Below are 17,482 nucleotides of genomic sequence, written 5' to 3'. Positions count from 1 at the left end.
ATTTCTAACCCTGTGCAGGGCCTCTTTACCAAGACTGTGAAAAATATGCTAATTTTAACAAGCCATAGATTTTTTTTCTAATAAGATTTTTTTATTTTGTAAAACTATAATTACAGCTCACAAAATTTCATAGCAGATAAGAACTAAAGTCAGTAACAAATCTGAGTACTACACATATTTACTATTGTAAAATATTTACAAGACATCCTTGGATGGGCATTGGACAACAGTCCCCTATTGCATCTCAAGGCAAACTGATCCCTCTCTCCTGTACCCCTAGCTATCAGAGTTGATGTTAGAGTTGCCATGAGTCATTTATGGCCCATAGAAGTGATCTGAACATTTTCCTGCAAAATTCATTCAAACTCTATGGCGCTAAATGTTGATCATCAGGGGACAATACCCGGTCATATTCCTAAAGCTATAAATAGTTGTCAATTGATGATGTTCGCTCACAAAAGGTTAAAACTATTTTCATGCAAAAAAAATTTCACTGTAAAACTATGATAACAGGATATATAAAAGCATGGTATTCTATCATGGTTCTGTAATATTTTAAAATAATACTGTACATACAGTAATTCTGCTTAAATTATCACAGCCTACATTCTTCCCAACATGGCAGTCTTAAAGCTATTCATAAAATAAAAAAAATTTTAAAAATCTTTACATAAGAGACTTGAATCCTACAGATGAGTAAAGATATCTTTGTGTGTCATCTGTAACTCCTGAGTCATCACCTCCAACAGGAATATTATGAACAGAAGACATATGACTTTTTAGCAAATCCTTGCTAGTAACAATAGCACCACAAGTATCCTTAGGGCAAGCATATAATATTGCTTCACTGATCATGCTGCTATCTCCAAACACATGACTAGCTGGAATTGTCTCTGGGTGCTCATCAGCAATGTGCTGAGCAAGAGACTCGGGGTCAGACGACATAAGTCCACAAATTTCACATGTGTTGCCGTCCACAATTGCAAAAATGCTGGTAACAACTTCTTGCTCATTTGCTGAATCTAGACTACTGGTAATGACATCTATGCCACTGCTGCAAATTTCAATATGATTAAGGAATTCTTCCCTAGACACAAAGGTTGATAGGTTGCAGTTACTACAACGCCTGCAAGAGTCAAGGTGAGCCAAAAATTCTTCATGTGTTGAAAAATGAGCAGCACCACAATCACTACACTTACTTTTGTGCTTAGTCATATGCTCCTTCCAATTATCAGCACTTACAGTCTCTTTGCAGAATTTGCAAACATTTCTTGAAGGATCTTCCTTTCTACGTACTTTTGTCATATGTTCTTGTAAGCACATAACATTTTTGAATGTCTGATTGCAATGATCACAAGTAACCTTTGAACCACCATGCTTACGATTTTTATGTGATGGTAATGATGCTTTTGTTACAGCCATACCACAAAGGTCACAGGATACATAGTCATTGCCTAAATGTGTATTTTTTATATGTCTGGAAAGATTCAGAACATATTTACCACACCATTTGCACTGCTCTCTTTGTCTTTCATCTTTCATTGGGAATGATGTACTCTCATGATGATCTACAATATATCTGTACTTTTTGTACAAACCCTTACCACAAGCAACACACGTCTTATGGTGTCCTACATCAGTAATTCCTACTAAATCCAGATCACTTTTTGTTTTGATATCACCACAACTATTGCACTTGAAATCTTTACTCCTGCCATGGCTTCCACTGACCTGATGTCTCTCCAAATGAACTTCAAACTGTTTCTTTTCTATGAACTTTCTCTCACATATATCACAATGGTACTGAGGGCTACATTCATGTGTTTTCAGGTGTTTTTCATAACTATACTTAATATAGTAAATTTTAGGGCAATGAGGGCACTCATAAACCTCATCCTTAGTATGCAGTGGAATGTGACTTTTCAAATTTGCAAGATTTTTAAACACTTTTCCACACTGGTCACAGCAAAATTTCTGATTTGGATTATGCTCTTTCATATGTCGCTCTAAAGCCAAAAGAAACCCAAAGCTTTTGCCGCAAGTTGCACATTTGTACTTCATCCACTCAGTTTCTTCGTGGTACTTCTTTACGTGGGTCTCTAGATTAGGTCGACTTTGATATTTCTTTCCACAAAAGTTACATTCATGAGGGGAATCGTGCGAGTGAGCTTTATATTCTTCTTTGGAATGAAAAGTAACATTACATAATGAGCACCGATGTGAAGCCTGATTTTCATGTTTTAGTGCAATACCTGATATTTCTGAGCTTTTTGTTTCAACTTCTGTATTTGATTTTTTGTTATTCAAGTCATTTTCTACTGCAGTGAAAGGCAAAGACCTTTCTTCCTTGATATTTATATTTCTTTCTTTTTCAACATTATTTAATAACTTTTCAGGATCAACACTTGAAGATGAATTTAACATGTCACCTGATTTTGCTACTGAATCACTCAGATGTTCCTGCGTATGTTTTTCCCAGTCTTTAGAACAGAATGACCTGAAGCAAAGCAAACATTCAAAACTTTCATCGGTAATATTAACAGACTTTGATGTGTCCACTTGCTCATAATTATCATTTTCAATATGATGAGTAATTACAGGCATACTTACACCTTCCTCTATTTCACTCAATTCAACTTTTACAACATCACTGTTTGCTCCTCCATTGCTTATCAAAACAGCTGACGAGTTTTCAACAGCAGGATTATCCATATTATCTACACGGACTTGTTCACTTATTCCATCGGCGAGAGACTTACGTTTTCTTTTGAACTTGACTTTTACTTTACTCTGGCTAACATCTTTCCATTCTGCATGACTGCTGAGCTCTTCATGTTCTAATATCTGGCCTGGGATACCATAGTATTTGAAGGTACCATCCCCTTTTTTTGTCTTGATGACCCTACCTGAACGGGACCTGATCACGTTGGGTACGGTGGCTGATTTCTCACCGTCTTCGTTATCTGATGAAAGTATAGGCTCTTCAAGATCTTCCATATCTTCTTCTTCCATGCCCTCATTACTTTTGTCCAGACCTCTTGCTCTTCCTTCTGTCTGCAAATAGTCCATAGGCTTGAAGGCCTTTCTGGGTCGTCCCCTCCCTCTTTTAGGGGGATCTTCTCTAAGAATTACTTTTTGCATGATATACTTATCATATGTACGTGACCCAATTTGACTATGATCCTTGGCAAAAGCCACTGGATCAGGAATTTCTATGTTCCTTTTGCAAACTGCTCTCAAATTTCGGTTTGGAAACTTATTTTTCTGAGGAAAAGTTGTGCAAACAGAGGCTTGAGTATTGTCCAGGGCCATCACCAATTCTCGGTTGAACCTGTAAATAACAAAAAATAGGTTTCAGTAAAAAATAAGATTACTTGAATGTTACAAGTAATCCTTAACCCAATATAATAATTCTTCAGTTAAAATACAAATACATTTCAGTCCATAGCAGACAGCTGGATAAACAAGTCTTTGTGCTTAATAAGAAAGGGAGCAAGATGGCTCAATAGGCAAGCAGCTCTATAAAGACTGGTTGTTTATCTATAAAGCAGAGTGAAGCAACAGATAAGGACCAGATATTTATGTGAGAAGCTCACATAACTAGTAGAGTAATGGTTAAAATAGGTTAGAATAGAATACAGATATTAGGCCATAGGCCTAGCCCTGGGACTATGAGGTCATTCAGTGCTGAAACAGATACTGGCAATAAAAAAAGTTTGTAAGGTGTAACAGGAGGAAAACCTCACAGTTGCACTATGAATCAATTGTTAGGAGAGGATGGAAAATAAGATAGAAGAAAGAATATGAATGGAGGTGCAGTGAAAGGCAAGAAAGGGGTTGCAGCCAGGGACCAAAGGGACACTGCAAAGAACCTCAAGTAATGCAGTGCACCAACGGCACTACTCCCCTATGAGGAAGTAATGGTTAGCATAAGATGAAATGACAATAAAAGTAGAAGGAGAAGATAATGAAGGCATAAGCAATATGATACTGGGCACCAGACTAATGTTGGCAGGCCCCACAAGATGGAGAGAAAGCATACAGATAACTGCTGGGGAGACTACAAGGGAAGAAGGGAAAGAAAGTGGACTCGCATCTCCAACAAGGAAAGGTAATTGTGGGAAAACCACATGGAAAAAAGGATGAGAAAGTGGACAGCCATCTCCAACCAGGAACATTTTTTACTTAGCTTCCCAATACATTATGAAGAATAACTGAAAAAGCCAAAGCCAAAACTTCATGAACTCTAACTTTAAAAATAGTAAAAGTCATCCCTCTGGACAAAAAAGGTCTCATAGAATTAGTGATAAGAAATGAATCTCCTTTAGCCTTTGTATCTACCAAGGGATCAGTAACATATGGTTTATCAATTAAACCAGATTTGCTAGAAACGTGTAACCCACAAATGCCTCTTTTTTTCCCAAAACTTATCACTAAACCCACCGCCAGATTGTCCAGACCTCCTTCAGAATCCTTTGCTTTGTCATCCCTCTAAAACTTGGAACATGTCAGCAAAATGCATTATTCACTTACTCAAAATGGCCCCTTCACCTCACGACTCAGTCTCAATGAAATTAGAAAGTATCCTGTTTAAATCCACCTTTTTACCCAGTTCTTTAATGCAAGATGTGGTGTTCACTCTTAACATGTCAAGTGTAAACAAAATTCAGGCTACTTTAGTCATATTCAAACAAGTTGGCAAACTAAAGATGTCATTGTCAAAGATTTGTTTCTCCTCCTGATCACCAAAATTGTGGACTGCAGGTAGCTACAGACACTCAGGGCTCTCACTCACTGCCCATGAGATCTGTAGAATGAAACAGAGAAAATGGTAAAGTCACTAACTCAATGTCTGTATGACCAGTAATGTAAAGAGGTTACAAGGCCTTGCAGATGGTAAGGCCACCTTTACGTGAGTATCCATTATGGCCCCTAAAAAATATCTGAAAACAAGTGTGATGAGACCTATTTGTCCTTGAAAGACACAAATCTTCCACTTTCAGGAAGAATTCACTTGAGAGTAGTGAAATTGCTCAATATATTTCTTCTGATCATTTCAGGTGGCACATTCAACTGCTGTAAGCTGGGTGATGACCATATAGCCAAGTTTTGCAAGCTTTTGGACTGTGCCATGGCCTTCCTAACTTTTATATCCCATGCACACTGTTCATTCTTCAACAAATTGTAACTATTCACAGTTTAGTTGGCAATTATGATTTCAGTTATATCAGTAACCCATGTCTTCTATTTTTCTATTTCTTACCATCACTGTGCTCTCTCTCTCTCTCTCTCTCTCTCTCCTCTCTCTCTGTCTCTCTCTCTCACACACAAATCTTTTTCCCATAAAGAATTGGCATCTGTCAAAAACTTTTTTCATAGAATAACAGAGAGAGAGAGAGAGAGATGGGGGGACGCAGATACACAGTACGTATATGTGTAGTTTATCTTAACGTAGGGGTCACCAAACTACGACCCATCAAGTAAGTTCATCCTGCCTACTGCTGCACTGTGCCACAAATGAGCTAAAATATAATTACAGTATTTATGTGGAAATAACAGATTGTTGATAAACTTATGCAATATATGGAAAAAATTAAAATAAGTGTACATAAAAATATCCAAATGTGTCAAAACTGATTTTTGCGTCTGACAGTACTGTAAGTTTTAGTTAGGGAAATCAGTGAAACAAGAAATTCTGCGACTTTGGATATCAGCATGTTTTTGAGTGAGTACCTGTAATGAGTGTTCATTCCTGCAGTTGCCTCTGCATGCACTGTTGTGAGATGATACAGTGCTTACAGGCAGTTGATACAAGTAGTGACAAGTACTAGCCTGTGGTTGTGTTGATCCAAGTCTACACAACCTGGACAGTTTGAGACAATGGGAAGCAGTGCAGACTCTATTCATCATATCTTCAAAGAAGCATGATGAAAAGGCAGAGCACCATTAAAACTCCTCTCTCAAATAACTTGTAGAACTACATCAGACCCAAGCAGATGCCTCAGGAAAGTAGTGAAGATGAGCTCCTTGGACAAACCTAAGTATGGCAAGAGAGCATTCAGAAACTTCTGGGACCTTGGAGCTTGGTCTGGTACTGCATGAGCAATGGGGAAGAAAGATAAGACAATGAGTACACAATAGACTTCCAACAACAGACTGGCTGGTCCTACTCAAAACAGCAGAGTGCAGTGATCAACAGTCCTTGGCAAATGCAACAACCATCACTTCCCGACCCCACCTGAACCATATAACAAGGGAAGAACAGTAAGGAGCAATCCCAACAAGAGAAGTCCAGTTCTTAGTAGGTACAGCAGCAACAAGAGCTGTAGGGGTAAAGGGAGGTACAGTAGTACCTCGAGATACGAAATTAATCCATTCCGAGGCGCCTTTCGTATCATGAGTTTTTCGTATCTTGGACCACATTTTACATGTAAAATGGCTAATCTGTTCCAAGCCCTCCAAAATCACCCCAGTAAATTTCATAATAAAGCTAAATTGACCTATAAACAATGAAATACTACAACAATTTCGACCATTCATTACCTAAATTAAAAAAAATGCAAAATAACCTGTAAATAAAGTGTATTAGTGTACATGGTATACAAGAAATACTGTACGTAAAATGTGGAAGCTTACCTTTCGAAGTGAGGCTATCTCGAAAGTGGCGACAGAGGAGCAGGACAAACGGCAGATACGTAAACTTAACTTTACGAAACACATAAAAAAATGTCAAAAAAACAAACTAAACTTTACAAAACACATTAACAAAACTGTAACACTTAACTTTACAAAAAACTTAAAATAAAATTTATTTTGTCTTTTTTTGATTTTTACATTTCTTTTTACTTTTTTATACTTTACGTAATTTCAATTTCTTCACCACCGAATGGATGCCAGTCCGTTTACGGAATTTTTCGAACCACCCATGAGAAGCCTTGAACTCTGGGGTTGCCGTTGATGTCCCCTCTCCGCCTTCGTCTTCAGCTTGGGCAATCAAATCGCCGAAAATAGCGCTGGCCTTCTGGCAGATTGCCGTCTCGGTTATCGTATCGCCATCGATTTCTTTGTCCTCAATCCATACAAGAAGCAGCCTTTCCATTTCATTATGCACATGGCTCCTCTTGTTGGACAAAATAGTCACGCCTTGGAAGGTGTAGCTGCTTTGATGGCTTCCTTCCTTCGCTTAAGGATGGTGCCTATCGTCGACGGATTTCGGCCGTATTCCTTAGCGATCACACTCAACCGCAAGCCAGCTTCATACTTTTTTATTATATCCATTTTAGTCTCCATAGAAAGCATTCTCTTCTTTCAGTGAACTTCAGCAACTTTCTTGGGACCCATGACTATACTGTACGTAATTAAGTTATGTAATACATATACTAATTAGGTTCTCACACAACACGATAAAGTAGCACAACGAAATCACTAACGAATTTACGTTATTAAACAAAATTCTTGGACCGAACGAATGCCGCATGCGTATGATAAAGATGTTGGTACGAAGAGGCCGAGATAGGTACGCCACCACGTACGTATAAGATGCATGATGGGAGGGATGCTGTCCAATAGGAGAGAAGGATCTCATGGCGGTGACTAGCATCAGGAACCAATGGGAGAGCAGGAGGATGGTGGCGAGTCTACTAGTACTAAGATGGCGGAGCGTGACGCGAGTTTCAAAATTGTTATCCGGGCGAATCTCGGACTTTCAGAAACCTTTCGTATCTTGAAAACTTTTCGCATGTAGAGCCATTAAATTTTTCGCATTGGCTTTCGTATCTCGAGTTTTTCGTAAGTTGAGCCTTTCGTATCTCAAGGTACCACTGTATTCTTCCTCATGATAATACCAATAAAGGCTTTGTTTCCTACATAGATCAAAACACCTGTCATTTGGAAACTGTACAGCACATTTTTTGGAACATTCCTGACCCCTGCAAAGAAAACAAAAGGTATAAGGATCTACAGTTATCAGTGCTAAACTGCTATTCTGGCATTTTGCCATATATACAAGGGTGGACAAACACAAATACTACTACGTACACCTTACGTATAAAATTGAAGAAAAAATGCACAAGTTCTGAGAAAGCAGAACAGTAACAAAGACGTGTTGACTCACAGGTGGCTAAAGAAAAATCAATGGTATGAGAACAGTTGGGTGTCTATGCAATCCTCACTCATCCACCTGCCTCCAAATTGGCAACATACTTCAATAACCAAAACAGTTTTGAGCTAAGAATACTCCCATAGAAAAGACAAAGGTTTAGATTCTTATCAGAATAAAAAGAATTTATGGCAAAAAACAGTTTGCTGGGTGTTTACAAAGTGGCCAACACAACAGTGACTCAGAGTAAACCCTTTAGGCTGGTAAAGTTGCTTCTGTGAGTGTAATGCAAAGCACAGTGAGTGGCTAAATTCAAATTCCACAGATCAACATGGCCAGTCTGCTCTTTAGACCTCATATTCACAGACGTTCCAGCTATTGTGAAGCCCAAGGCCTGTGAATATAAAGGCATTTCTGATTACTAAGCCAGAGATCACATCTTTCACTCAGTATATTCCTAATGCCACCATTGGTAAAATAGTCTGGTTGAAATCCAGAGCCAATTGGGACTGCATTACTGAAGTTGTCCAGCACTAAATATTTCAGTTGCTACAGTAGATCCTGATCCAAAGAAGTTAAATGAAATACTGATCTCTATTTTAATAAGACATGTCCTTAGAAAGGTCATCAAAATTTAGGACACCAGCCATAGTTTGGTGATACATGTCAACAAGCCTACCATGACAAACAGACCAAATTCAATACAAGGAGACAAAATCAATCAAATGAAAATTACACCATTTTTGTTGACTCTTTCTGGTGCAAACAGAACTTGCCATACAACCAAGAGAAATTACAATAATTCCTTGAAGAGGAAACTTGAAGCAATTACTCAGCCTCATCTGTGGTGGAACAAACTGGATTCATCTATCTTTGGGTAAAGCTTGTCTTCCATTCCACCATTACTAACAGATGATGGTAGATTGGTTACTGGCCCTAGGGAAAAGACTGAACTGCTTCACTGAGCTTTTGAAGCTAAGCAATCACCTAAGATATCCCTCTCCCTGATACTTGTCATCCTGAACCTATTCTTCCAAAAAATTTACATCTCACTCCAGGGATCTTAAGAAAATTCTGGATACCTTGAAGCTGGGGTGAAGATCCTGATGGTTTGTTACCTTTGTTTTTTGAAGTTTCTGGTGTGTTGTCTCCCAAGAAAGCAGATTCTGCAGATTTGTGTCGATGTAGTATGTTTGTGAATGAGTGCAAGCTTAGTGATACAATGCCTGTTCCAAAGAGTGGCATATCTGCAGACTGCAGTAACTACAGGACAATCTTTGTTCTCCCTGTGCTCTCAAAAGTTGCTGAAAAACTTATTTTTAAGCCACTATATAAATGTACAGGCAGTCCCCAGTTATCGGCAGACTCAGTTATTACCAATCCGTTTTTATGCCGCTTGTCTAGCACCATAAAATCGGTGATTTATGACCAGTTAAATATTGGCGCCATAAGGCGCCTATAATTGAGTTATGGCACCATACCATACCTACCAGTGGTACCATTAACAGGTTATCAGCGCCATTAACCAGATATCGGTGCCATAAGTGCCATAAATTGCTGAGTTTCAGTTAATGGCTGTTTTAGCTTATCAGCACCCCGCCGAGAAAGGAACCCTATCCTGATAACCAGGGAATGCCTGTATGTGGAATCTAAAGGATTGTTAGCTAATAGTCAACATGCATACAGAAGCAGTTGGGTACCTGCGATGCTCTTTGAGACTTGTCATACCATTTGCGAGTGAACCTTGATAAGGGTTTTGAGTGCAAAGTAATTCAAACAGATTTTAGTAATGCTTTTGATTTAGTAAATCACAAGGCACTTATTTATAAACTTCAAAATCTTGGAGTGGGTGGATATACAGTGGGTCCCTGCCTTCAGTTAAACGCAGGTTTTTCAGTGGAACATATCTCCAAATATATTGCAGAAAATTCAATAATTCGCAGGTTTTTTCTTTGAGCAATATTCACTAAGTGCTGTATTTTCATTTTATTTTTGCTAAATATATTATGATAAAAAATTATACTAATTTTCAAATATTAATAATAACATAAACACAGCTCAGTAACAATAAAATGTTAAAATAAAATCCCTCAAAATCACAATACAGCTTACCAATCGTGCTTTTTTTTTTTTATTCAAGGATATGTATACTGAGAGAGAGAGAGGAGGTGAGTTAACCTAACACAACTCTCTCTCTCTCAGTATACATATCCTTTAAGGGAAAAAACAGTACAGTATCAATAAAATGTTATTTCACTTATATAATTTATACTGTATCATTTCAGCCAGTTCTCGGTCATCGGCAGACTCGGTTGATGGCGATCTGGTTTTATGGCACTGGCGCTGATAACAGAGTTATGGCACCTTAACATACCTAACGGAGGCACCACTAACCGGTTATCAGCGCCATAAATCTCCATGTTTCGGTTAATGGCAGTTTTCGCTTATCAGCACCCTGCCGAGAACGGAACCCTCGTCGATAACCGGGAACTGCCTGTAGTATACTGATCTACATATTATCATCTTAATATATATAGTACTAGTATAAAAAAAGAATTTTCTTGACACCTGTAACTGTTTTACCGATGCAAACATAATATCACTTCTCTCTCTCTCTCTCTCTCTCTCTCTCTCTCTCTCTCTCTCTCTCTCTCTCTCTCTCCTCGTGACAGTACGTATGTAAAGCGTCCAAGCTACAAGCTGTGTGATTGGCTACTTCCAACCCTTCCAGCTAATGGTTGGAAGGGTTGGAAGTAGCCAATCGCAAAGCTTGTAGTTTAAGGTGTTTGGTGCTCGAACAACTAAAATAGACAGTTATAAGTATTTTTAGAGGGGAGGGGGTAGCAACTTATTGCAGATTTTTATTCAGTCTTACCAAGCAATTATTCAGCTGTAGGATTCTACGCCTGGCAGACTAACTTTCAAGTTTCCCGGTGGCGCCGCCATCATTAGTGCAGGTAACTAGTTACCGCCCACCTTCGGTAAACAGGTATCACGTCAACACATCTCTTCAATTGGATTTCTGCAGGCTCCCGAGTAACATCAGTAGCTTTGCGGGTTTTCAACATGTTTTGGAGGGTTGTTTGCCTGTTCACGGATTATTGGTGACATACAAAGTTTTCTGTGTATTTTTTCAAGGAGTTAGCTTAGCTTATTTACTCTTTTGGGATTAGTTGCTGCCTTATTTTTCTCGATTATGTCAGATTCTAGTTTATTGGGAGTGAGGTTTTGCGCAGACGGCTGCAAAACTAGATTAGTTAAGGAAGTTTATGACCCTCACTCCAAGTGTACTAAATGTAGGGGGCAAAAGTGTTCTAAAGAACTGAGGTGTTCTGTTTGTCAGGAGCGGGATGATGAGCAGTGGAAACTTTTTATTTATCATAATAAGAAAGTTTTACAAGATAGGAAGAGAAAAGGAGCAATTAGAGCAGATAGTAAGGTTTCTGTAACTCTACCTTCTACTCCTGTGTTTGCAGAGATTGCTAATCCTGCTTCTTCTCCAACCCCCTCTCTTCCAGCTTCTGTACCAGCTTCTCATGTTGCAGTTTCCAACACCATTGCCAGCCTCGAATCAAGGTTCAAGAGGAGATTTGAAATTTTGGCTAATACTGTTATGGAATTAAGTAACTCCATGAAGTCTTCCATGGAGAAAAGTGAGTTAGTGCATAGTAAAAGTGCAAGTGAAGTGTTTCCTGAGGGGGTAGCTGTCCGTCCCTCCAGTTCTCCCAGACCAAGGTCACTGTCCCGCTTCCCCGCCTTGGGAAGAAGACATACCGGATGTCCAAGGGAGACTGGGGGGTTTTCCCATGGGCAGTCACTCTCTCTGTTGAACCTGAAGTGTCAAGTCAGGTTTCGACTGAGCGCTGTTGGAAAGGTGTCTCGTTTGGTGCGGAGTTGTTGGACCCCAGTGAGTTGCCTTCTCCATGTGCGAGATGCTGGCGTAGTTCGTGGGCCTTTTGCCTCCGCAAGAGACTTCAACTGCTGATGTCTCCCCTCTCCCTGTCAAGAGGTTGAGGGATACGCTTTCCAGTCCAAGCTAGTCTTGCAGTCATGCGGATCAGACGTACGAAGAACATGATTCGACTTGCGACTCAACTGAGAGTCAACAGGTGCAGATACCTGTGAGGCATACGCCTGCTCGTCAGTCGAAGCGGGATTCTTCAACTTCTGTTCCGGACTTTTCATCTGAAGCAAGACGAGAGCTTGCATCATCAGTTCAACACCAACCAAGCGTGTTGACTTCCCAAGAAGACCAGGTGTTTACTCCGTTCCGACAACACTTTGAGGAGTTGTTGTCCTTTTTCAAAGGGAAGAAACCACCCTTGAGAGAAGAGGAAGCGACCATGTCACCTGCTCCTTCAGTGGTGCTTGAGCAGGACACAGGAGAGCTCGAGCAGAATGAAGAGTACGAGCAAGGGCACGAGCAGTTCGTAGTAGCAGAGAAGGAGTCGGGTCAGGTTTCGACTGGTTAATGTCATTAATGAGGTTCCTCTTGAACTATTTTCCAGAACGGTTTTCTTCTGCCACCCCTTCGTCTCCTCCGTCGATCTTCAGGATAAGAAGCAACCAGAAGAACTACTGCCCAAGCTAGTCCTTCCCTCTGTGGCTAGGAAGGCCTTACGGTCAGTGGATAAATAGCTAGCCACCAAGAGAGACCATGGTAAGGCGTCTTTTGCCTTCCCTTCTTCCTTGCTTATTAACAAAAGGTATAACTTCTACATCGCCGGAGAAGCGCCTTCTCTGGGAGCCTCTGCCCCCTCCCAGGGAGACTTCTCTGCCTTGGTTAACGTTAATAGGAGAGTGTCTTTTTCGGTGGCGAAGATGTTCTTTGCTTCGTCCAAGATAGACCACATGGTTCGTAACCTATTTAAGGTCATAGAGATCTTCAGTTTCTTGGACTGGTCGATAGGAGCTTTGGCAAGGAAGTTTGAAGACTGCCCCTCTCTTTCTGAGGATCTGCGGGAGGACTGGCTGGGGGTGCTTTCCTGCTCTGACAAGGCCATCAGGGATGGAGCAGATGAAGTAGCTTCCTTGTTCACGATGGACATGTTGAAGAAACGTGAGCTGTGGTGCTCCTTTACCACCAAGGGAGTCACCACTGTGCAGAAGTCAGCCCTTCTTTTTGCTCCTCTAGACAAATCTCACTTGTTTCCTCAAGAGACAGTTCAGAATATTCTGCCGGATCTAGAGAATCAGCTGACGACAGATTTACCGGCTCAATCTAAGAAACGGTCTAAGCCTATTGCATCCGTGGTTCCTCCTTCCAAGTCTCCATTGCAAAAGCAGCCTTTTTGAGAGGGAAAGTTGCGCCCCTTTACAAGGCCACGTTCAAACCTTCGACCACCCGCCAAATCCTCTTCTAGGTCAGCAGTTAAGACCGAGAGAAAATTATGTTCCTTCCCTTCGCACAACAATAGGCACCAGGCACCAGTTTTGGGAGGAATGGAAGAGCAGAGGTGCAGAAGCCTGGGTTATATTATAGAAGTCTTACGCCTGGGCTACTCCATCCCTTTTGTGGAAAGACCTCCCTTAGCCAAGGTTCCCATCAGACTGACAGCTTACTCCTAGGCCCGGAGAAGTTTTTGGCTCTCGAGAAAGAAGTTCTCTCCTTGGCTCGCAAGGAAGTAATCGAGGAAGTCAATGACTCGGCTACTTACACCAGTGCTCGATTTGATGGCGGTCATTAGTGTTTTACTATCAGCGTTAACCAAGGCTTCTAAATTTCTCCCTCCTACTACCTCTTCCCACAAATGCTTGAAATATATCAATTCTTCTACAGCTTCCCCAACACTCAGGACTTCGGCCTCAATGGTGGATTTTGCCACTCTCCTGGATTTCCTAGACTTCCACCATATAGGACTTCTCCTCTTCCCATCTGTCAAGGAAATAATATAACCCAGTTGAGTATGGCCATCTTCTATGTTTCCAAATGAAGCGTCTGCATAGGCTTCCAAATAAACCCTTTCTTCTTCCATCTCACTTATTGTAACTTCGCCCATCATGCTCTTAGTTTTTTCACAATTTTAATAAGCTTCTTCATATCCTGAGTTGTTCCTTCTTTAAATGCTTTACTTAATTCGCTAACATCATATGATATTTCTGGCATCGTGTGTAGTGATACCCAATTCAGCTTATTTTCTTCTAGTCTTGTTTCAGTTTTCTTCCTATTATGAAAATTCTGAGGACAATCCCTAGCCCAATGCCATTCTGAGCTGCATATTACACATACTGTTACCTTCCCTTCTTTGTTTATAGGATTTCTACCACCCCTTCCTCGGTTCCATCTTCCCCGATATCTCTGGTTTTCCCTCCCTCTCCCAGAACTGGCATTGCCTTCTGACGAACCCCACCATTCCCGTTCCTCTTTAGTCCCTAATCCCTCAAATAGTCTTTTCATTGTTTGCGACACTGTTCCGTAATCTAGCTTTTCTTGCCCACAAGCCAATAATACCATTTGTTTTTGATTTTCCGTGAGATTTGCTTGCTCTATTACATGATAACCCTTGACTTCCCCTTCAAGCGCGCCTTTCCCCATTGCTCTTTCACACTAAGATGCTGCCCTCTCGCATCTAATTAAATAGTCTGCCATCTTTTCACTAGATTCTCTTCTTATTAGAAGGTATCTTTTTATTCTGCTGTAATTCTCCATTATCGAGTCTTTTAGATAGGCTTTATCTAGTTTCTCTAGGATTAACTTTGCACCCTCTGTACCAGTAAGTTTATTTTTATCTAATGCTTCCACTAGCTCTCGGGCTTTCCCTTTTAAGCTCATTCTCATTTCTATCGCCGGGTATTTTGTATCTTCTCCATAAAACAATAGCCAATCTTCGGCTTGACCTTTCCATTCTTTGTATTCTTCTTGTATCCCGCTAAACCTAGGACATTCCCTTCTCCATCTGGTAGTCTCCCTTTGTTCACTGTCGGATCCAAGCATCTTTGATCAACCACACTCTGCTACCAGTTTGAATTTTAGCCTAGCCTAACCCCTTTTATTTACACAAATGAATAATCTACCCACCTGTACGCTTTCTCCAACTCCAGTATACTCCAGAAATCACCTTAGAACAACAGCACAACAAGACTTACGACCCAAAAACTCCTACCAGACAGAGAGCTTTCCCCTACCAACCACACACCACCAGCACATGCTTTCTACTCCACAGTGTTATTGTTTACATCCCCCCGACGCCGCCGCCATCTTGTCTATAACGTCACAGCCTATGACGTCACAACACAACTTAAATACATCAATAGACACCTTCTAGAATCAACCATATGCTGTCCATATATAGGACACCCACCATATTTCAACAATGCATAAAATACCAATAACAATTATACAATATATAATCACTTTGAACTGGTTTGTGCTGAAAACCTAGTTCAAGATGGAGACTCAGAGTTCTGTGCTGGCGGCTCTCAGTCAGGGGGGATTGGATGGTATCCCTCGACATGGTGGGACTCGAGAGAAAGGCTTCAGGAGGGCGTGTCACTCCTCCCTCTGAACCCCAGCCTACAGCTCTTTTCAGATGCATCGGACGCAGGTTGGGGTGCTCTACTTATGGATTGCAAGGTGCCGGGGGTTTGGACAGAGTCCCAGAAAGCTCTTCACATCAATGTCAAGGAACTCCTAGCTGTCTTCCTGGGCCTTCAGAAGTTTGTTCATCTCTTAGAAGGTCAAGTCGTAGCCGTTCATGCAGACAACTCCACAGTCCTGTCTTACATTCGGAATGGGGGGACTCGCTCTTTCACTTTGCTCTCAAAGGCGTGAGAACTTCTGCTCTGAGCAGAACAACATTCGGATCCAGCTCATTCCTCGTTTTGTTCAGGGGAAGATGAACACCCTGGTGGATGAGCTCAGCAGAAGGAGACAAGTTCTATCATCGGAGTGGACTTTGGACACGGAAGTTTGTCAGGATCTTTGGAAGGTTTTGGGAAGACTGGCCATCAACTTGTTTGCAATGTCCAAGAACAACCGTCTGCAACTGTTCTGCTCCCCCGTTCCAGATCCTCTAGCATGGACAGTAGATGCGATGTTGCTAGATTGGTCAGGTCTAAATGCTTACACGTTTTCCCCCTTCAAGGTGATCAGGGAGGTCATCAACAAGGTGAAGCGCCATCTAGATGTTCGCTTGACGTTGGTAGCCCCGTTTTGGCCAAGGAAAGAGTGGTTCCCGGATCTTCTGGACATGTTGGTGGATTTTTTTAGGCTACTTCCTCAAAAGAAGTCGCTGCTCAGACAACCGCATTTCCACCGATTCCATCAAGGGTTGTCAGCGCTTCAGCTGACAGGATTCAGACTGTCAGGAGTCTCGTCAGAGCAAAAGGCTTTTCGAGGAGAGTGGCAGAAGTGATTGCAAGATGCAGACACGTTTCTTCTAACAACCTTTACCAATCAAAATGGAGTCTCTTCAGAAGATGGTGCAAGCAAGCTAAAGTCTCTTCTTCTGAGACCACTGTAAGTCAGATTGCTGATTTCCTTCTCTTCATGAGGTCGACAAAGAAGTTACCCCTTCCACGATTAGAGGATATAGGGTTATGCTCAGTTCTGTTTTCAAGCATAGAGAACTGGAGCTGTCGACTAATAGCGATCTGACAGACCTCATAAGGTCTTTAGAGACATCGAAGACTCCGAGGGACACGGTGACTTGGAACCTAGATATAGACCTGAAATTCATTTCCGGACCTCCCTTTGAACCTATTTGCTCATCTTCCCTGAAGAACTTGACGAAGACGACTCTCTTTCTTTTCGCTCTGGCTTCAGTGAAATGCATTAGCGAGATTCATGCTGTGGACAAGAGAGTAGGTTTCAAACTAGGGAATGCGGTTTGCTCCTGGGCCCTGAATTTTTTGGCTAAGAACGAACTTCCATCAGACCCCTGGCCTCGCTTGTTTGTCATCAAGAACATTTCAGATATTCTTGGACTGGAGGAACAGGAGAGACTTCTATGCTCAATGAGGGCATTAAATTGCTATCTGATAAGGACTGAGAAGTTGAGAGGCCCATCGCAATGTTTATGGTGCTCGGTGAGGAACCCTTCACATCTGATGTCAAAGAACACCATGTCCTTCTTTCTCAGACCCTTAATCATCGAGGCTCACTCTGCGGTAGATGAGAAATCACTTGCCTTGTTGAAGGTTAAACCTATCTTCATCAGCGATTCTGCAATCTACGTTCTGGAGATCAAAGTCAGTGTTTGCGATGCATTACTTAAAAGAGTTAAAGATGGTGTTTGAGACCTGTAGTACTCTGGATCCTTTATCCGTTGCTGGCATAGTGTTGGGGAATGCAACACAGAGGGAGCTGGTTCCCTCTAGTTTTTGCCTTGTATCAAGGTTGTTGAGTCTTTGGAAGTCTGGAGGTATGTAGTAGCTGGAGTACCT

At 41.2% G+C, this 17,482-nt stretch overlaps 1 protein-coding gene across 3 annotated transcripts in view; it reads right to left on the bottom strand.

Moving 5' to 3' along the window:
* Positions 1-530: 530 nt before the first annotated feature.
* LOC135216746 (zinc finger protein 91-like) overlaps positions 531-17,482 on the bottom strand; it is a 70,322-nt gene continuing 53,370 nt past the window's right edge. For all 3 annotated transcript variants that reach the window (XM_064252220.1, XM_064252218.1, XM_064252219.1), the window contains exon 5: positions 531-3,331. In XM_064252220.1, the coding sequence (XP_064108290.1) occupies positions 667-3,331 (2,665 nt within the window). In that variant the 3' untranslated portion in view covers positions 531-666. The remainder of the gene's footprint in view (positions 3,332-17,482) is intronic.

This window comes from Macrobrachium nipponense, chromosome 6 (genome assembly GCF_015104395.2).
Source record: "Macrobrachium nipponense isolate FS-2020 chromosome 6, ASM1510439v2, whole genome shotgun sequence".
In the NCBI taxonomy this organism is placed as follows: Eukaryota; Metazoa; Arthropoda; class Malacostraca; order Decapoda; family Palaemonidae; genus Macrobrachium; species Macrobrachium nipponense.
This window is presented reverse-complemented; position numbering and strand designations above follow the sequence as displayed.